General features: G+C 44.1%; 1 protein-coding gene across 3 annotated transcripts in view; it reads left to right on the forward strand.

Annotated features, from left to right (window-relative positions):
- The first annotated feature begins 1,166 nt into the window (after nt 1-1,166).
- The window catches only part of LOC147459450 (pentatricopeptide repeat-containing protein At3g22150, chloroplastic-like), a 40,303-nt gene continuing 19,244 nt past the window's right edge, over nt 1,167-22,225 (forward strand). Inside the window, exons 1-3 of one of the 3 annotated variants that reach the window (XM_086510725.1) lie at nt 1,168-2,113; nt 2,192-2,302; nt 16,156-20,979. In XM_086510725.1, the coding sequence (XP_086366851.1) occupies nt 17,575-18,099 (525 nt within the window). In that variant the 5' untranslated portion in view covers nt 1,168-2,113; nt 2,192-2,302; nt 16,156-17,574 and the 3' untranslated portion in view covers nt 18,100-20,979. Of the gene's footprint in view, nt 2,303-16,155; nt 20,980-22,225 lie in introns of those variants that run through there. The other 2 variants (XM_086510724.1, XR_015187879.1) reach the window with 2 other exon arrangements.

Here is a 22,225-nt window from a genome sequence, read left to right on the forward strand (position 1 = left end):
ACTTTTAATATCTGTATACTGGAACGAGGTTTCATTCTTATAAGCATTGTACAAAGATAATTCTAAGACTGAGTTATTTTTGTACTTATCATTTCTCATTTTCTGGAGCCAGCTGTCTTTTGAATGTAAAAGTTCAATTATGTCTTATTATTTATGTTAAAACAGCTACACACACACACACACACACACACACACACACACACACACACACACACCAGGTCTCTTGCACATTGTGAGGCTGCCTCTGCAAACCCTGTTGTGCTCTGCACCCCATGCACCACTGCCATGGTTGCTATTCTCTCAAACCAATGAACAATGCATCTACATATGATGACGTTCTCAAAAAAGGGTTAGTGGAAGAATGTTCAGATGCATTGATCACCATGGTAAATGGGAAGAGCTTGCAAAAGCAAAAGAAATGCTTGATGTGCATAACAACAAGCATTTAATTTTTTGGACTGCATTAATCGCAAGGTATGCCAAGCAAGGACAGAGCAAGAGTGCTTTGAACAAATGCATCAAAAAGGCCTCTCTCCAGATGGAATGTCATATGCTTACATGTATGCGAAATGGGGAGAGCTTGCAAAAACAAAAGAAATGCTCGATGTGCATGACAACAAGCATTTGATTTCTTGGACTGCATTAATCGTAGGGTATGCCAAGCAAGAATAGAGCAAGAATGCTTTGAGTTGCTTTTGAACAGATGCAACAAAAAGGTCTCTCTCTAGATGGAATGACATATGCTTACATCATAAGATTTTGGTAAGAGGTAACGGCAAGCATGACTCCAAGGAATTAAATGCTTTCAGTTACCCCTTACCAAACTCTTAAGATGTAAACATATGCCATTTCATCTCGAGAGAGAGGCCTTTTTGCTGCATCCGTTTAAAGGAGCTCAAATCATTCTTGCTTTGTCCTTGCTTGGCATACCCTACGATTAACGCAGTCCAAGAAATCAAATGCTTGTTGTTACGCACATGGAGCATTTCTTTTGCTTTTGCAAGCTCTCCCCATTTCGCATACATGTAAGCATATGCCATTCCATCTAGAGAGAGGCCTTTTTGCTGCATTTGTTCAAAGCAGCTCAAAGCACTCTTGCTCTGTCCTTGCTTGGCATACCCTGTGATTTTGCTGTATAAGAATGGATGAAAACTGATGTTATTCCTTGTTCGAAGGCCTAGCTCCCAACAATAGGCCTTCCCATTTCCAACAAGCACTAGACAAGCACCCAACAAGGCATGGTTGACCTTTTGGACATGCAGGGTACATTGGTAAAGCAATCGTTCATCAAGTTGATGCCATCCTCCGAACATTCTGCAGTTTGGCAAGCCTTCTTATGTTCATTATTTATTTATGCAGCTCTTGGCATGCAATAGGAGGCAGAAAGTGTTGAAGCCATGAGAATTAAAATCAAGCAGATAGAAAGCATGCACAGAGCAAAGATATCTAGAAGATCTTCTCCACTAAATTCGCAAGAAGGTTATGTCCCGAGTTTGCATTCCGATGATGCAGAAAAGGATTCGCTTTGTGCCCAGTTCGCCCTCGCGTGTGCCCTTGTCAATACTCCTCAAGGAGAAACTATACGCATCGTGAAGAATGTGCGGGTATGCGGTGACTGTCAGCACTAATATCAAAAATAGAGAAGTGACGAATTGTGATTAGAGATGCAAACCGTAGTCTGAAGATGGAAAGTGCTCTTGCAAAGACCATTGGTGATGTGTTGTAGCCTCATGGAATTTCGATCTTTGAATGCAAAGCTCTTACTGATATTCTCAATGGAAAAGATGGAAACACATTTTGGAAGTTCAATTATTGTGGAGGATAGAACTGTGTTGCTTGGTGGTTGTGGTACAGCGGTTTGTTGTGGGCATGCCACGATGGGATCATATTTTGCATTATGAGCCTTTAGGCCTGATGGGACTTCGTATGCCAGATTTTATCATGTTTACATCAGTTTAATTCGCCTCAAATACATGCCAAGGGGCTTCAGGAGCCTTACGGGTGTGCGCAGATGGAGCTTTCAAGATAGTGTCAAATTCTTCATTTATTGATGCTTGGATAGGAAAGGTGTCTGTCGTAGAAATTTTACCTCGCTACTTTTGACTTATGGCAGGTATCCAGTTGAGCCTCCCAACATCAAGTTTATGATCCCTTTGTCATTCATCCTTAAAATTTTGCCTGGTTATGGCAGGTTTCCAGTTGAGCCTCCCAACATCAAGTTTATGATCCCTTTGTCATTCATCCCACTATTGACAATGGAGGAATTATCTGTTCAGACCTAGTACTGATCTAAGTCTCAAGGGTTGGTGCTCAACATTTACTTGAAACTTTGGCTAATAAATTTAGTACACTTGCATCTTAATGGCATGTTATCCTGATTCAAAGTGCTTCAGCTTGAATGTCCGGTTTTAAGACAATCTTTTGCTTTAAGACAATGCTAAGAGATGCCCCACATAGATGCATGTGATTAAGTAAAAGGTGCATACATGCGGTATTAGGGTTTGCAATTTGGTGGAAGCAATTCTGTGCTTCATGTTGAGCTCTTTGCTCTCGGCATGTTTTGTTTAGCGACACAAAAGTCATGCACTTATATCTTGAGTCAGTTCAGAACGACACCTTGGCAGCTTCCATGCTTCGCTCTTTATTCTCATAGCACCATGCATTTTGCCTTCTTTATTTAGCATGCCAGCTGCTACCTGTAGTCCCCATCAATAGGTCAATTGTCCCCGTGTTGGGGGTGTTGATATCCACATGTTTCTCTGCTCCCCTTAAAAAAAACCCCTTGTTAAGCATAAGGTCGTGAGCAAAAGGTCCGGCAACTATTGAGTGAGAAGAGCCTTTGTACAAGGTGATGCTGTTTCCTTTGCCGACATAAGGTTCCTGTGGTCGCTATAGAGATGTGTCACAAGTTATTGATGCCCTTCTGTTGACTGAGATGCATGATGGCGTTTGAGGCATTGACAGTGCTTCTTGCCCAGGAGAGCCTCGCCACCGTCTTTTTTTTTTTTTGTAAATCACCTCGTCACTATCTCACACGGGGTCAGCCAGGCGGGATTTAGGGTCTATGGCGTTGATCTCGGCCGCCCGATTGCCCAGGGAAAAAAATGGTCCCCTCTCGAGCTCACCCCTAGTTCACGCCTCGCGGGGTGTGGGTTGAACCCGGTTGCCACACGAAAGCCCCATTGTCACACTAGTGCGCGTCGTTGCCCATGTTGGCACGGCACCCTAGTTTACCCGCCCCTAGTTCACCCACCCTAGTTCATTGGATGATTCAATGATTGAGATTAAAGCAAACCCCCCCCCCCCCCCCCCCCCCCCCGGCTACACAACAAAAGTTGGGCCCTAAATCCCCTCTGAGCCATACTCGTGTCAAATAGTGAAAAGGCCAGGATAGGATGGATGGATTGACTGGTCACTCTTTTTTACAATATTTGCTAACATTGATTTCTCTTAGGCCCCAATATCTTCCATCTGCCTGGATCAAACGGCAAGAGCATCTAGCATCCATACGCATGAAGAAAAGAAAGACTCAATTTAAAGATTTTCTTTGTAGTAAACATTAGCATGATAGGTGCATAAAACTATTAAAGCTCTCCACATAAACTATAAACAGAGACTCATCAACCAAAACATCATATGCATAACCTTCTATCACCTCCTCAAGGACCACATCAACTTTTGCCTGCATTATCTCCCATATCCATAGGAAATCTGGGTCGTAGAAAAGCAGATGATGGATCTATAAATAGTGTAGAGTTCAATTTAAGTTTTAAATCGGGTGCTTTACATGGTGAAGACAAAAAGCTTAAATGCCATGTCTGTGAATACCGCATTGTTGTCTATCCACCATATCCAGACGCAACATGTTACATGAGCTTGCGAAGGAGTAGGAGCTTGGACCATCAATTTGCCATCTCACCATCAAGAAGTGCCATGTTGTAGAGATGCGGATTCCATGCAAGCGGCTTGTTCTTGGCAAATTGCAGGAGGAGGTGGTCGTCAAGGGAATTTCAACATGGTTTGGGGCTGGACCCGGTCACGAGGAGGATTCTGGGATGCAAGCGGCTATTGTCATATTGGCATGAGAGTGTCGGGCGGTCGTTTTGAGAGAACCAAATCTGTCTTTGCTGATCCCAATCTGTGATTTGGGCGCCCAAAGGAGTGCATGATTTCTTGGTTGCTTGATGACCACCAGAGCCGGAAGCTGCTCTTCTGATGGATGCAAGAGAGGGTGCTAATGCACCATTAATCTCTTCTTTTGCCTGACTACTGATGAGATTGGCCTTTTGGCTTAACAAGAAAGAGGATGTGTACAAGACCATATTGGGTTTCTACACAGCACCATGAATACTTGTAACAGACTTGGACACTCCAAGTCAAGAATCAATCATGACAACACCAAATAACCACTTCAAAACAATTCGCAGATCACAATAGATTTGCACTGGCCCGGCGGAGTTCCGTGCCTAGAGATATTGGCCCCAAAGACTGGCACCCCTTTCGGTATTTCTTTATCTATTAATCAATGTCAAAGTACAAGAGAGCGGTTAGGGTTTCACTCTCAAACTCTGCGTCCAGATGCTCTGCAGAGTGAGCCCTAAACCACTTATTTAAAGTTTACAAGGGATGCCCAAAAGCAGAGTCCCAAAAGCTTCCAGTTAAAAGCATAAAAATAATAGCCCAAAAGCTCTTCTCTCTCAAGCTCTCTTTTATTTTTAAAAATAAAGCATTCTCTTCCTCTCTCTTGCGTAGAGTAAAAAAAACTGCCGCAAAAGCAACTGGAAAAAGTTGCCGCAGATTCAGCCTTGCCGTACGATGCCACGTCAGCATGCCAACGCTTTATTCGGGAATATCAGCTGCTGCTAGGGTTAGGGTTAGGGTTAGGATATTTTTTAGGGTTAGGGTTTCTGACAGATTTTAGGGTTTACAGGTTTTAGGGTTAGGGTTTGCAGAATTAGGGTTTTCAGCAGCAGTCAGGGTTAGGGTTTCTCGCATGCTCGCGGGCAGACACATCATCACTTTGTGACATACCCCCCTCTTGAAAGCATTGTAATCGCCCTCAATTACGCCTGCAAAACAGACAAAAGCCATAAACCGTCTTAGCAGACACTGACTGTTAGTACCTACGTACTAGGAACACACATCTAGCGCATGTACCAATCGACAGTCACATCACACGACATCACTAGACATCACAGGACATCCAACATTCATTCGGATCTTAGACCATGATTTATCGGCAATATAGCTAGCAATCGCATCTAGATCCAATCGGGATCTCATCGATGTCTGATTGACTAACCCCTATTGCAACCATGTCTATTCGAGATCAATCAGACCAAAATGCTGCAGTCATTTCGTCTATCAGTTCCTGCACTTAAAAGAAGTCAAGAACAAATCAGTATCATAATCAGGAATTCCATTTCATAAAGTCATACAGCAGAATACTGTCAGCTTTCAGTATCCCTGAAGCTCAAAGAGACATGAGTGACTCTAGTATCTAAATCAAGGCTTCTGTTGACAAAGGAGCAGAGTGACTCCCCGCTTGTGCATCCCCCTGCACCATATCTCCGGCCAAGCTGAATTCTGGGTTCCATTTGGAGTAGACTATGCTAAACCAAAGCATCAAGGTAAAGTTTCACAATCCGAGGAGTATCTGCTAGGTCCTCCTCCTCCATCCACTTCGCATCAAATGCAGGATAGTTCTTGAACTTAACCAAGAACCGCCTTCGGACTTTACCTTTGGTCTTCGTATCTTTATGTGCCAAAATCTGTTCAGGAACAATGATCTCCTCGTTTTCTTCCACTTCGGGTTGCTCATCAGGCTCCCCATCATCAGACACATCACCCTTAACAGGTTTCAAGAGACTCACATGCAATGCATTGTGAATCCTCCAAGTATCTAGCAGCTTCAGTCGGAAGGAGACATCATTTATCTTTTCAGTGATCTAGAAAGGTCCGTAGTATCGCATACTAAGCTTTGGAAAAAGCCTCTCCTTTCCTTTTTTCTTTCTCAAACGTGCTTTCTCAAAACATAAGAGCACCCAATCATCCTCCTTCAATTTCAAGTCGCGACGATGGCAATCCGCTGCCTTTTTCTGTCGTTCTTGAGACTTCTGCAAAGTCTCGCGAACCTTGGCGAAAGCCGTATCTAAGTCTCGCGTATATTCATCCGCTTCAAAAATCTTATCTTTCGTGCTCGGGAAGGGTGGAACCTTCGTAGCACCTTCAACAATCTCAAATGGCGCCTTCTCCGACGAAGAGTGTATCGTGTTGTTGTAGGCAAATTCCACCAAAGGTAGGTACTTTTCCCATTGAGTCTTCTAATCCGAGATAGAAGACTTCAATAAATCTAGAACCACTGAATTTGCAATCTTAGATTGCCCATCAGTCTGCGGGTGGAACGATGACGAGAACTGCAACCGCGTGCCAATGTTCTCTCAAATTGCCTTCCAAAACAAACTCGTAAATATGGGGTCTCTGTCGGAGACAATCGTCTCAGGCATGCCATGTAATCTGAAGATCTGGGCCAGAAACAGTCTCGCTAAGTGATCCGGCTTGACTGTTTTCTTCACTGGAATGAAATGAGCCTATTTGCTAAATCTGTCAATGACAGTCCAGATACCATCGTGACCACTCTGTGTTCTCGGTAGATCAAAAATGAAATCCATTGCAATACTTTCCCAGGGGCGGGTGGGTATGGGTAAAGGCTGTAACAATCCCTGTGCCTTATGCTTGTCAAACTTGACCTTCTGGCATACTAAGCAACTGCGCACAAACTCTTCCACATCCTTTTTGAGTCTTGGCCAATAGAAGTATCTCTCTACCCCTTCCATGGTGGTAGCAATGCTGCGGTGACCCGTAAAAGGTGGACAGTGGCATTCAATCATAACCTTTTCCCTCAACGGTTGTTTAACGCACAACATGGTTTTTCTCATCAAGTAGCCTTCCCGAATGGAGTATCCTGCTACTGTCTCCCCATCCCGTATCGGTGTGAAAACGTCTGCAAAATCTGTATCTGTGGCATATTGGTCGACCATATCCTTGAAGCTCCTATGATGTATCGCGGAAATAGCCAGAACCAACGGCTTCCGAGACAAAGCATCTGCCACCACATTCTTCTGTCCTTGCACATGGACAATCTGGAAGTGAAACTGTGACAAGATGTTCGCCCACCGCATCTGCTTTCCCGAAAGCTGCTTCTGTGACAAGAAGTAGCGCAAACTCTGATGGTCTGTAAAGACAGTAAAATCCGCTCCGAGTAGGTAATGCCGCCACTGAGTATGAGCATGGATAACCGCCAAAAGCTCTTTCTCATAAATCTGTGCTGTCATCTTCGGCCTTGAGAACAATCGGCTCTTGTAAGCAATGACATGGACTTCTTGCATTAAGACCGCACCCAGACTACGACCACAAGCATCACAATATACTTTAAATGACTTCTGCAAGTCCGGCAAAGTCAAAACTGGTCCTGTAGTCAATTTCTCTTTCAATGTCTGAAAGGCAGTCACCTCTGTGGATCCCCACGAGAAAGGGACTCCTTTCTGTGTCAAGATATGCAAAGGGGAAGCAACCTCTGTAAACTTTCGAATGAACCGCTTGTAGTACGAACACAGTCCCAAGAAGCTTCTAACTTCATGGACATTCTTCTAATCGGGCCAATACGGATAGTCTCTATCTTGGCCGGATCCATTTGCACTCCTGCAGCTGAGACAATGTGTCCCAAAGAGTGTATCTCTGGTAGGAAAAATTCACTATTCTTTGCATTAATCACTAACTTGTGATCTCGTAATGCCTGAAAGACCTGAAGCAAATGATCTCTGTGTTCTGCCTCATCCTTGGAGAAAACAATTATGTCGTCAAAGAAAGTGCCAACAAATAGCCTGTACTCTCGAAAAATCCTGTTCATCATCCGGTTAAATGTCGCAGGAGCATTGGTTAAGCCAAAAGGCATCACCAAAAACTCAAAGAACCCAAAAGTCGTCCGAAAAGCTGTCTTGTAGACGTCTCCTGGCGCGATCCTGATTTGATGATATCCACTCTTCAAATCAATCCTACTAAAGCACGAGGATCCCTGTAACCTGTCGAGTATATCATTGATTCTAGGAATCGGAAATCTGTTCTTGATGGTGATTTTGTTGAGAGCTCTATAATCGATGCACATTCTCCAAGATCCGTCTTTCTTCAAAACCAGCAACACTCGAGAGCAATACGGTGAAGTACTAGGTTGGCCAAGACTCTTTTCCAAGAGTTCTTTCACTTGGTTCATAATCTCTTCATTCTGTGCTCGGCTCACACGGTAAGGTGGCCGGTTCGGTGGTGTGCTTCTAGGTATCAGATCAATGGTATGATCTTCAGGGACGAGCAGGTGGTAACTCGCCTGGTAGGCCTTTTGAGAAGCAATCGGCGTGAGAGTGGAGAAAATCTTGGCCTTCTTTATCAAGTTTAGACATATTTGTCCTATCATTATCGCTCAATTCTTTCATAAAGATCAAGTAAACAAACTGACTGGATTTTATTAATTAGAAATGGCCGAAGCCGATACAATAGGGACAGACTCGCCCTTCAGTTTAATATCAAGTACAATTGTTTTGCCCTTCTCTGTTGTCAATGTCACTTTCCTCGCCCGATAATCGACCACGGTGTTGTTCTTGTGGTACCAGGGAATCCCTAAGAGAACATCACAACCCTCCAAAGACATTATGAAAAAGTCCTCATGCCCCAAATACCCCTGACAATGCAACCGAAGTTTGCCAATGACAGGTGTAACGGACTTAGACACTCCAAGTCAAGAATCAATCGCGATAGCACCAAATAACCACTTCAAAACAATTCACAGATCACAATAGATTTACACTGGCCCGGCGGAGTTCCGTGCCTAGAGATATTGGCCCCAAAGACTGGCACCCCTTTCGGTATTTCTTTATGTATTAAAATCAATGTCAGAGTACAAAGAGCGGTTAGGGTTTCACTCTCAGACTCTGTGTCCATATGCTTTGAGAAGTGAGGCCCTCACCGCATATTTAAATGTTACAAGGGATGCCCAAAAGCAGAGCCCCAAAAGCTTGAAAGCAAAAGCAAATTCTCTCTCTCTCTCTCTCTCTCTCTCTCTCTCTCTCTCTCTCTCTCTCTCTCTCTCTCTCTCAATGAGAGTAAAAATGAAGCATATTCTCTCTTTATCTCTCTTCCAATTTCCTTGTAAAGCCAAAAAGTAGGGATTTGCGTCGCTAAACGAAAAACATTTTTTTTTCTCCACCTCCGTGATTTCCGAAAATTATGGTTTCTGTCAGAAATTAGGGTTTGCAGGAATTTTAGGGTTTCTTGCAGAAATTAGGGTTTCTGCTGTCGGTAGCCACGTCATCACTTTGTGACATACCCCCCTCTTGAAAGCATTGTAATCGACCGCGATTACGCCTGCAAAACCGACAAAAGCCATAAACCGTCTTAGCAGACACTGACTGTTAGTACCTACGTACTAGGGACACACATCTAGCACATGTACCAAATCGACAGTCACATCACACGACATCACTAGACATCATAGGACACCACATGACATTCAACATTCATTTGGATCTTAGACCATGATTTATCGGCAATGTAGCTCACATCTAGGTCCAATCGTGACCTCATCGATGTCCGATTGACTAACCCCTATTGCAGCCATGTCTATTCGAGATCAATCAGACCAAAATGCTGCAGTCATTTCGTCTATCAGTTCCTACACTCAAAAGAAGTCAAGAACAAATCAGTATCATTATAAGGAATTCCATTTCATAAAGTCATCCAGCAGAATACTGTCAGCTCTCAGTATCCCTGAAGCTCAAAGAGACATCAGTGACTTTAGTATCAAAATCAAGGCATCGGTTGACAAAGGAGTGGAGTAATTCCCCTCTTGTGCATCCCACTGCACCAGATCTCCGGCCAAGCTGAATTTCTGGGTTCCGTTTGGAGTAGACTATGCTAAACCAAAGCATCGAGGTAAAGTTTCACAATCCGAGGAGAATCTGCTAGGTCCTCCTCCTCCATCCACTTCGCATCAAATGCAGGATAGTTCTTGAACTGAACCAAGAACCGCCTTCGGACTTTACCTTTAGTCTTCGTATCTTTATGTGCCAAAATCTGTTCAGGAACAATGATCTCCTCGTTTTCTTCCACTTCGGGTTGCTCATCAGGCTCCCCATCATCAGACACATCACCCTTAACAGGTTTCAAGAGACTCACATGCAATGCATTGTGAATCCTCCAAGTATCTGGCAGTTTCAATCGGAAGGAGACATCATTTATCTTTTCAGTAATCTGGAAAGGTCTGTAGTATCGCATACTAAGCTTTGAAAAAAGCCTCCCCTTTCCTTTGTCTTTCTTAGGCATGCCTTCTCAAAACGTAAGAGCACCCAATCATCCTCCTTCAATTTCAAGTTGTGACGATGGCGATCCGTTGCCTTTTTTTGTCATTCTTGAGACTCTTGCAAAGTCTCGCGAACCTTGGCAAAAGCCGTATCCAAGTCTCGCGAATATTCATCCGCTTCAAATATCTAATCTTTCGTGCTGTGGAAGGATGGAACCTTTGCAGCACTTTCAACAATCTCAAATGGCGTCTTCCCCGTCGAAGAGTGTATCGTGTTATTGTAGGCAAATTCCACCAAAGGTAAGTTCTTTTCCCATTGAGTCTTCTGATCTGAGATACAAGACTTCAATAAATCTAAAACCACTGAATTGGCAATCTCAGATTGCCCGTCAGTCTGCAAGTGGAACGATGACGAGAACTGCAACCACGTGCCAATGTTCTCCCAAATTGCCTTCCAAAACAAACTCATAAATTCACATTCTCCGAGATCCGTCTTTCTTCAAATCCAACAGCAGTGGAGAGCAATACGGTGAAGTACTAGGTTGGACAGACCCTTTTCCAAGAGGTCTTTCACTTGGTTCATAATCTTTTCAGTCTGTACTCGGCTCACACGGTAAGGTGGCCGGTTCGGTGACCTGCTTCCAGGTATCAAGTCAATGGTCTGATCTTCAGGCCCTCTAAAAAAGCAATCGGCATGAGTGTGGAGAAAAATCTTGGCGTTCTTTTGATCAGGTCAAAACATCAGTTCTCTCCCAAAAGAATGAGTAAAGAAACTGAAGTTCATCAAGTACAATTCTTTGAGCCCTTCATTTATCAAAGTCGCTTTCTCGGCCCGGTAGTCAACCACGGCATAGTTCTTGTGGTACCAAGGGATCCTGAATAGAACGTCACTCGCGTGCCCTGAACACCTTGTCATTGCAAATGAAGTTTGCCAATGTTCGGTGTAATGGCAACATCCCATCTGGGTGCCAGTTGAACTACCTCCGCCTGTGGCGTCAGTCTGTCGGGCGTAATTCCAAATCGAGCCGCCAATTCCAAGTGAAAAGTTGGCCTCGGCTCCTTCAAAAGAGCTTCCCGATCCTTCACTTTGCCCCAAAAGCGGCAAAGTTTGTACTTTCATTCATTAGATTCGGTGCAGGTCCCACGCCATGTGGTACCAGTTCTGCTTTTCTATCTGCCTTTTCTGCCACGTTCCTCAGCTGCTCTCGAACTCTCAGGCCTGTCGTCGTCTTTATCATTCTGTTCTTTCTGTGCCTTTTTAGGGCACTTCGCGGAGATATGTCCATATTCCCCGCATCCAAAGCACTTCCCCTCTCTGATGAAGCGAGCTCTCTCCTTAGGAGTAAGCTTGGGTCGTGCATCCTTTATCTCTGGGTTGCTCTTTGTTTTCTACTTTCATTCCCAGAAGTTTGTTTGGCTCATTGTGTCATGGCCTCATCTATGGGGTAGGTCAGACTGCCAGAGTGAATGGCAAAGCCCCGCTTCGCATGACTCATCAACTCCTGAATAGAAGCTGACTTCTGTTCCAAGCAGTGATCTCGGATCCGCTCAATCTGTTCTCTGAACGAGATCTTCTTGAATGAAGAGGTGGGTAGAAAAGAGCTCCGGAATCTTTCACAATAAACATTGATCGTATCCTTCTTAGTCATCCGAAGATGGTTCCAAGTAGCTCGTATATCTCGTTCATATTCTTGCGTCAACCAAGAAGAAAAAAAAAGCTTTTTAAATTTCAGCCATTTAACTGGCGCAGTCTTGTTTAAAAGAAGCGTGGACCACCAAGTACGAGCATTCCCCTTAGAGTAAGAGGCAGCTCTCCGAATCTTGGAGTGCTCTGAATAGCGTCCTCCCGTGAAAGCGATGTCAAACTGCTGTATAAAAGACAAAGCCTTCGAAGCATCTGAGTATCCTGAAAAAGTATCAAACTTGATCGAGTGGCCACCTTCCTAAACTCTCAGACTTTCTTGCTTTTATCCTCGAGAAAGTCATACTGGTTGGCTTTGTAAAAATTCTTCTTGTTCGCATAAAAGTTTCCGTCATCGGAATCTGAGCTATCTGTAGACGAGTCCTCAGTAGAACTGTCATTCTCTGGGCGAGATTTAGCCTTCTTTGCCTTTTTCTTGCCCTTTCTGAAGCTTTGTTTCTTGTTTTGCTTTTTACCTTTTCTGTCCTCTTCGCTCGAATCTGAAGAGCTAGAAGAACTGTCAGAAGAAGAAGAAGAAGAAGAAGAAGAAGAAGAAGAAGAAGAACTGGGTACTCCTTCAAATCGACACGCTTCTTTTGTTTCTTTGCCTTGTCGAATGTCGACTGAAGACCCAAATATCCGGGAAGTCAGTGCCTTTCTTTTGCCTTTTGCCGTGCTTTTTGGCTTTCTTTTGCGCGTCAAAAAGCTGAGCAACCCGTGCATCAACCACCTCTTGTAATTCCTTCTCTGAATACTGTTTGTGATCAGATGGTTTCTTGAGAGCGGGTTTCAGGGGTGGTGTAGTGGTTTTCTGCCACTGCGTATGCACTTCCTGAAAAGAAGCCTCGCTCATATATTTTGCCGATTTCGGATCCTTCGCAAAATTGAGCATCATCTTTGTTGCATCGCCAATCAATTGACGACGCTTCATCTCTCTTTGCTCTGCCTGAGTAGGCCGAGGCGGGCCATACTCTGCCGGAATCTTCGTTGTGATCCATGCCCGCATCTCTAGATGCAGAGGGATTCGACTAATCCTTGCGTAAAGCCATAGGTGCCGCGGAAAAAAAATTGGGGATCAGATTTCCCGTAGAAGAGAAATCAGCCGTGCTCTGATACCACTGTAACAGACTTGGACACTCCAAGTCAAGAATCAATCGCGACAGCACCAAATAACCACTTCAAAACAATTCACAGATCACAATAGATTTACACTGGCCCAACGGAGTTCCGTGCCTAGAGATATTGGCCCCAAAGACTGGCGCCCCTTTCGGTATTTCTTTATGTATTAAAATCAATGTCAGAGTACAAAGAGCGGTTAGGGTTTCACTCTCAGACTCTGCATCCAGATGCTCTGAGAAGTGAGGCCCTCATCGCATATTTAAATGTTACAAGGGATGCCCAAAAGCAGAGCCCCAAAAGCTTGAAAGCAAAAGCAAATTCTCTCTCTCTCTCTCTCTCACTGAGAGTAAAAATAAAGCATATTCTCTATTTATCTCTCTTCCAATTTCCTTGTAAAGCCAAAAAGCAGGGATTTGTGTTGCTCAAAAATAAAAATAAAAAATTCCACCTCCGCGATTTTCGGAAATTAGGGTTTCTGGCATAAATTAGGGTTTCTGCTATCGGTAGCCACATCATCACTTTGTGACAACAGGTGTAATGGCTACGTCCCTGCCGCGTGCCGCTAGAACTGCCTCCGCAATTGGTCCCATTCGATCGGGAGTGATCTCGAGCCGCGCCGCCAATTCCGGTGAAATGAAGTTGGCCTTGGCTCCTCCATCAAAGAAGATCAGGGCCTCTTGATCTTTTACTTTGCCCCAAGCTCGGCAAAGTTCTGTACTCTCGTCCATGATGTTGGGATTGGTATCCACACAATTTGGAACAAGTCGTGTTTTCATCTTGCCTTTTCTGCCATGTTCCTCAGCTACTCTCGAACTCTCGGGCCTGTCGTCGTCCTTGTCATTCTGTTCTTTCGGTGCCTTTTTAGGGCACTTCGCGGAGATATATGTTCCCCGTATCCAAAGCACTTCCCCTCCTTGATGAAGCGAGCTCGCTCTTGAGGAGTAAGCTTGGGTCGTGCGTCCTTCTTCTCTGGGTTACTCTTTTTCTTTCTACTTTCATTCCCAGAAGTCTGTTCGGCTCTTGTGTCATGGCCTCATCGGTGGGGTAGGTCAGACTGCCAGAGTGAATGGCAAAGTCCCACTTCGCATGACTCATCAACTCCTGAATAGAAGCTGACTTCTGCTCCAAGCATTGATCTCAGATCTCTGTAGGTAGACCCAAGGTGAACCACTCAATCTGTTCTCTGAACGAGATCTTCTTGAATGAAGAGGCGGGTAGAGAAGAGCCCCATAATCTCTCATAGTAAGCGTTTTTTGTATCTCTCTTGGTCATTCGAAGATGGTTCCAAGCAGCTTGTATATCGGGTTCATACTCTTGCGTCAACCAAGAAGAAATAAAAAGCTTCTTAAATTTCAGCCATTTAACTGGCACAGTCTTGTTTAAAAGAAGTGTGGACCACCAAGTTCGAGCATTCCCCTTAAAGTAAGAGGCAACTCTCCGAATCTTGGAGTGCTCTGAGTAGCGTCCTCCCGCGAAAGCGATGTCAAACTGCTGTATAAAAGGCAAAGCCTTCGAAGCATTTGAGTATCCTGAAAAAGTGTCAAATTTGATCGATTGTCCACCTTCCTTAAACTCTCGGACTTTCTTGCTTATATCTTCCAGAAAGTCATACTGGTTGGCTTTATAAAAATTCTTCTTGTTCGCATAAAAGTTTCCGTCATTGGAGTCTGAACTGTCTGTAGACGAGTCCTCTGTAGAACTGTCAATCACTGGGCGAGATTTAGGCTTCTTTGCCTTTTTCTTGCCCTTTCCGAAGCGTTGTTTCTTGCTTCGCTTTTTGTCTTTTCTGTCTTCTTCGCTCGAATTTGAAGAGCTAGAAGAACTGTCAGAAGAAGAAGAAGAAGAAGAAGAAGAAGAAGAAGAAGAACTGGGTACTCCTTCAAAGTGAACACGCTTCTTCTGTTTCTTTGCTTTGTCAAATGTCGACTGACGACCCAAATAACCGGGAAGTCAGTGCCTTTCTTCTGCTTTTTGCCGTGCTTTTTGGCTTTCTTTTGCGCGTCAAAAAGCTGAGCTATCCGTGCATCAACCACCTCTTCTAATTCCTTCTCTAAATATTGCTTGTGATCAGAAGGTTTCTTGAGAGCGGGTTTCGGGGGTGGTGTAGTGGTTTTCTGCCACTGCGCATGCACTTCCTGAAAAGAAGTCGCGCTCATATATTTTGCTAATTTCTGATCCTTCGCAAAACTGAGCATCATCTTTGTTGCATCGCCGATCAATTGACGACGCTTCATCTCTCTTTGCTCCGCCTGAGTAGGCCGAGGCGGCCCATACTCTCTGCGGGAATCTTCGTTGTGATCCCTGCCCGCATCTCCAGATGCAGGGAGGGAGTCGACTGATCTTTGCGTGAAGCCATAGGTGCCGCGGAAAATTTTTTTTGGGGATCGGATTTCCCGTAGAAGAGAAATCGGCGGTGCTCTAATACCATTGTAACAGACTTGGACACTCCAAGTCAAGAATCAATCACGATAGCACCAAATAACCACTTCAAAACAATTCACAGATCACAATAGATTTGCACTAGCCTGGGCGGAGTTCCGTGCCTAGAGATATTTGCCCCAAAGACTGGCGCCCCTTTCGGTATTTCTTTATCTATCAATCAATGTCAAAGTACAAGAGAACGGTTAGGGTTTCACTCTCAGACTCTACGTCTAGATGTTGTGCAGAGTGAGCCCTAAACCACTTATTTAAAGTTTACAAGGGATGCCCAAAAGCAGAACCCCAAAAGCTTCCAGTTAAAAACATAAAAATAATAGCCCAAAAGCTCTTCTCTCTCAAGCTCTCTTTTATTTTTAAAAATAAAGCATTCTCTTCCTCTCTCTTGCGTAGAGTAAAAAAAACTGCCGCAAAAGCAACTGGGAAAAGCTGCCGCAAATTCAGCCCTGCCGTACGATGCCACGTCAGCATGCCAGCGCTTTATTCGGGAATATCAGCTGCTGCTAGGGTTAGGGTTAGGGTTAGAACAGTTTTTAGGGTTAGGGTTTCTGACAGATTTTAGGGTTTGCAGGTTTTAGGGTTAGGGTTTGCAGATTAGGGTTTTCAGCAGCAGTCAGGGTTAGGGTTTCCCACATGCTCTCAGGCAGACACATCATCACTTTGTGACAATACTCTCCAGTGGGCCATATTTGATGATAAAGAAGGCAATGAGAGAAGAGGGGCTTTGAACTGTTTTTGGCTGATGCAAAGAGAGCGCATCTCTCTAGATGCAATCACCTAGGCTTGCATCTTGAAGGCATGTGGCAATTATGAAAATGTTGAGATGGGAAAAAGATTTCACGATGACATTGCTAGTCAGGGGCTGTCTAAAAAAAACGTTATGCTTGGTATTGCCTTGGTCGACATGCATGCCAAATGTGGCATGGCCAGCAAGCCCTAGGATGTTTTCATCAGATGCGAAGCACAGAAAGGGCTTGAGGAGCTTTCTGTCTGGAATGTCATCTCTTAGAACACACCGACTCCGGGATATGCTCAACAGTGGCAGGACGAGAAAGCTCTGGGCTGTTTTCAAAAAATGCGAAGCGAGGACATTTTTCCAGATGCAATAACCTATGGTTGCATCGTGAAGCCATGTGGTACTATGCAAAACGTAGAGAACTGCAAACATATAATCAACAATCAACGTCGTGCTTGACACTGCCTTGGTTGACATGTATGCCAAATATTGCAGGGCTAGGGAGCCCTGGGCTGTCCTCAGCAGATGTGAAGCCAGGGCATATCTCTTGATGCAATCACCTATGCTTTTGTCTTGAAGGCATATGGCACTGCCTTGGTCAACATGTATGTCCGGAATGTCGTCTTTTGAAATGCATTGATTGTAGGATATGGCTAACAAGGACTGGTCCACGAAGCTCTGGCTGATTGTTTTTAAGATGTGAAACGAGGTCACTTCTCCTGATGTAATTACCCATGTTTGCATCTCGAAAGCATGTGGCACTACGTGGGACTCCAATACGAGCAACGATGATATCTTTAGACAAGAGCTGCGTGCTTGGCACTGCCCTCATCGACATGTATGCCAGATGTGGTGTGCATGAGGAGCTCTCTGTCTGGAATGTCGTCTCTTGGAACACACTGATTGCGGGATACACTCAACAGTGGCACGGCCAGAAAGCTCTGGGCTGTTTTCAGCAAATGCCAAGCGAGAAGATTTCTCCAGATGCAATTACCTATGCTTGCATCTTGAAGGCATTTGGTACTAAATAGAATGCCAATATAGGAAACATAATTCATGATGATATTTTTAGTCAATGGCTGTTGAAACAAAATGTCGTGCTTGGCACTACTTGTATGCTAGATGTGGTGTACTTCAAAAAGCACAAAGAGTTCTTGAGAAGCACCCTGTCCGGAATGTTAAGTCTGAGATTGCATTGATTGGGGGATATTCCGAACATGGTGGGGCAAGGAAGCTCTGGACTGTTATTGGCTGATGCGAAGAAAGCGCATCTCTCCAGATGCAATCACCTATGCTTGCATCTTGAAAGCATGCAGCAATTTGGAAAACGCTGAGATGGGCAAAAGATTTCACGATGACATTGCTAGTCAGGAGATGTCAAGGAAAAACGTTATGGTTGGCACTGCCTTGGTCGACATGTATGCCAAAAGTGGTGTGCTAGAGGAGCTCTTTGTCTGGAATGTCGTCTTTTATAACATACTGATTGCGGGATATGCTCAACAGCGGCAGGGCCAGAGAGCTATGGGCTGTTTTCAGCAAATGCCAAGCGAGGACATTTCTCCAGATGCAATCACCTATGCTTGCATCTTGAAGGCATGTTGTACTATGCAGAACGCCAATATGGAAAACATAATCCACGATGACATTTTAAGTCAGTGGCTGTTGAAACAAAATGTCGTGCTTGGCACTACGTGTATGCCAGATGTGGTGTACTTTAAAAAGCACAAAGAGTTCTTGAGAAGCACCCTGTCCGGAACGTTAGGTCTTACAATGCCTTGATTGAGAGATATGCCGAGAGGGGCGGGCAAGGAAGCTCTGGACTGTTTTTGGCTGATGCAAAGTGAGTACATCTCTCCAGATGCAATCACCTATGCTTGCATCTTGAAGGCATGTGGAAATTCGGAAAACGCTAAGATGGGCACAAGATTTCACGATGACATCGCTAGTCGTCAGGGGCTGTAAAAAAAAAACGTTATGCTTGGCACTGCCTTGGTCGATATGTATGCCAAATGTGGCACGGCCAGCAAGCCCTAGGATGTTTTCAGCAAATGCGAAGCACAAAAAGGGCTTGAGGATTTTTCTGTCTGGAATGTCATCGCTTGGAACACAGACTCCAGGATATGCTCAACAGCGGCGGGACCAGAAAGCTCTGGGCTGTTTTCAACAAATGTGAAGCGAGGACATTTTCTCCAGATGCAATCACCTATGCTTGCATCTGAAGCCATGTGGTACTATGCAGAACGTAGAGAACGGAAAACATATCATCAACCATCTACGTCGTGCTTGACACTGCCTGGTTGACATGTATGCCAAATGTGGCAGAGCCAGGGAACCCTGGGCTGTCCTTAGCAGATGTGAAGCGAGGTCATATCTCCAGATGCAGTCACCTATACTTTCGCCTTGAAGGCATGTGGCACTGCCTTGGTTGACATGTATGTCCAGAATGTTGTCTCTTGAAATGCATTGATTGCCAGATATGCCCAATATGGACAGGGCCACGAAGCTGTGGCTGGTTTATTTTAGGATGCGAAGCGAGGACACTTCTCCTGATGTAATCACCCATGTTTGCATCTTGAAAGCATGTGGCACTACATAGGACTCCAATACGAGAAACGATGATATTTTTAGACAAGAGCTGTGTGCTTGACACTGCCCTGATTGACATGTATGTCAGATGTGGTGTGCTTGAGGAGCATTATGTTTGGAATCTCGTCTATTGGAACACACTGATTGCGGGACATGCTCGACAGTGGCAGAATCAGAAAGCTCTAGACTGTTTTCAGCAAATGCCAAGGGAGGACATTTCTCCCGATGCAATCACCTATGCTTGCATCTTGAAGGCATGTTGTACTATGCAGAACACCAATATGGGAAACATAATTCACGTCGATATTTTTAGTCAGTGACTGTTGAAACAAAATGTCGTGCTTGGCACTCCATGTATGCCAGATGTGGTGTACTTCAGAAAGCTCAAAAAGTTCTTGAGAAGCACCCTGTCCGGAATGTTATGCCTTAGAATGCATTGAATAGGGGCGAGGCAAGGAAGCTCTCGACAGTGGGATATGCCGAACAGGGGCGAGGCAAGGAAGCCTTGGACTATTTTTGGCTGATGCGAAGCGAGCACATGTCTCCAGATGCTATCACCTATGCTTGCATCTTGGAGGCATGTGGCAATTTGGAAGACGTTGAGATGGGCAAAAGATTTCACGATTACATTGCTTTTCAGGGGCTGTCGAAAAAAAATGTTATGCTTGGCACTCCTTGGTCGCATGTATGCCAAATGTGGCACTGCCAACAAGCCCTAGGATGTTTTCAGCAAATGCGAAGCACAAAAAGGGCTTGAGGAGCTTTGTGTTTGGAATGTCATCTCTTGGAGCACACTGACTCCGGGATATGCTCAATAGCGGTTGGACCAGAAAGCTCTGGGCTGTTTTCAATAAATGCGTAGCGAGGACATTTCTCTGGATGCAATCACCTATGCTTGCATCTTGAAGCCATGTGTTACTATGCAGAAAGTAGAGAACGGCAAACATATAATGAACAATCTACGTTGTGCTGGACACTGCCTTGGTCGACATGTATGCCAAATGTGGCAGGGACACGGAGCCCTGGGCTGTCCTTAGCAGATGCGAAGCGGGGGCATATCTCTAGATGCAGTCACCTATGTCTTGGAAGTGCAGCGATCACGTGTATCTTATCTTGATCAGTGGAAATCCCAATTTTGGACACAATGTGTCCCAAGATTTTACCTTGCCTTACCATGAAGACACATTTTTTACGGTTCAAGCAAATACGGTAAAATCTGCACTTCTCAAAGACTTTCTCCAAGTGTGTTATGTGCTCACTCCTCAACTGAGAATGCACACATAGATCATCCATGTATATTTCCAAAAATTGCTTGAGATACTCCTTGAATGCATGACTCATTAGCCTCTGAAAGGTGACAGGTGCATTGGTCAAACCAAAAGGCATCACCCTTTGTTACAAAAGCCGTCTTATGTTGATCTTCTGGTTTTATGGTCCACTAGTTGTAGCCTGAGAACTCGTCTAAGAAACTGTAAGCTTCTTTCCCTGCAACTCTCTCGATCACATGATCTGTCGATAGGGGATAGTTGTCTCTGATGGTAGCAGCATTTATCTGTTTCAGGTTCACGCAGACCTTTAACTTTTCATTCTTTTTGGACACTACCACAATGAGGGATATCCAATCGGTGTGTTCAATCTCATAGATAAATTCAACAGCTTTGAGTTTGTCTATCTTTTCCTTAATCTTTTTCGCAAATGTCTGTTTTGGATAATTTACCTTTTGTAGTCGGAAGGTGCGTCAAACTGTCATGTCGGATTCATCCTCAGTCTCCAACTCCGTTGTCCAAACTTCTTTCAAAGTTCATTTCAATTCGTTTTATCTTTGTTTTTGCTTCTACGAGCCTCAAATACTGCGTTTTCTTTTTAATAGAGGTATAGGTTTTTTGTTTCTTCAATTCCGTTTGTTCATGCGTCTTTTTAAGTGTCTTCATTGTCTTTGTGGTTTTTGGTTGGAATAATCGTAAAAAATCACTTGTCGATCCCTTAGTTTGATGATCTTATCGGAGCTACTAGAGCAGTCGTCCTCTAAAGGTCTGTCTTTGGAGTCTTGGAATGCTTCCTCATTAGTTTCACTAAGGTCTCTTATGGAGATCTCATCCACTATGCGTTTGCAATCTGTAACTCCCTCTATGTCAAGTTCTTTTGATCCTGATTTTGCATTCAGAATGACGCTCGTTATTTGGAATAAAATTATATCCTATCCTTCCTTATCACAGAGTTTGGTTAGTGTCACCTCATTTACACACATATCAAGGGTGGTCAGTCTGCTGCCATCCAAATGATTCGAATATCTCTTCCGGAAAAGGCTCTGGTAAATATGTCTCATCCCGTACTGGTCGGTTGTGAATACAATCTTCTTTTTTCAGACTTCCACACTCCGAAGCTCTATACATCTAAATATGCGCTTTACTTTGCAGCCAAGCAGGTATTTCCCCTTTCTACTCAGTTGAGGAGTTTATCTCTTCCCTAGGGGTTCGCTCGACATCTCTATAACTATGATCGTTGACACTGATCTTTGTGGTGACATCCTTGTGTCTTAAGTAGATATAATCATAGCCTCAGTCTTGTACCATCTTGAGCTGACGCATGAATGATCTGCCCAATATGATATCAAAATTGCCACTTTGATCAAAATTCATTATATCAAAGATGTGTTCATATGAAATGCCACAAGAGGATACAATGATTTGTTCCAGAATGCCAATCGGTCTCTCCAGGTATCCATCCACCAATTGTAGTTTCATTCGGATTTTCCTTAGAGAAAGCTTTTCCCATTTTTCCCACATTGACTTGGTTGCTATGGTAATTCCGGCCCCACTCTCTAATATAGCAACCGTTTTTACTCCTCTGTATTCCACAGGTAAAGTAGTGTTCCCTTTCTCTCTCTCACAGTAGTCTTCCACCTTATTTATTGGTACAGGCTCTGCTTTAGTCTGTTTTGGTGTTTGGTTGTTCGATGTTTTTGGAGGAACGATTGGTTGCGGAATTATCAGCCCTATATTTTCTAAATTTTTTCCTACCTCTTTCCAAAGATGAGGTCTTAGCTGTAGTAACTCGGATAGAGTTAGCGTACAATGGATACGAGACGACATCAACTCGTGAAGATTCTTAGTGCCCATCATCTTAGGATCAGATTTCCATTGAGATTGTATTTTTCTAATTTTTGATCTTGTTTCATGGTTGCCGATGAACGAAGGTAAAGTTTTAAAAAACTAAGGTTTGCCGTCTTCCGACATTTCTATACTTGCATCACCATATAGTGATTCGATATCGTCGGGGTAGAATTCATGGTCTAGATAGATCTCAGTGATAGGGACTG

The sequence above is a fragment of the Adiantum capillus-veneris genome, chromosome 4, assembly GCF_014529385.1.
Source record: "Adiantum capillus-veneris isolate H3 chromosome 4, ASM1452938v2, whole genome shotgun sequence".
NCBI lineage: Eukaryota > Viridiplantae > Streptophyta > Polypodiopsida > Polypodiales > Pteridaceae > Adiantum > Adiantum capillus-veneris.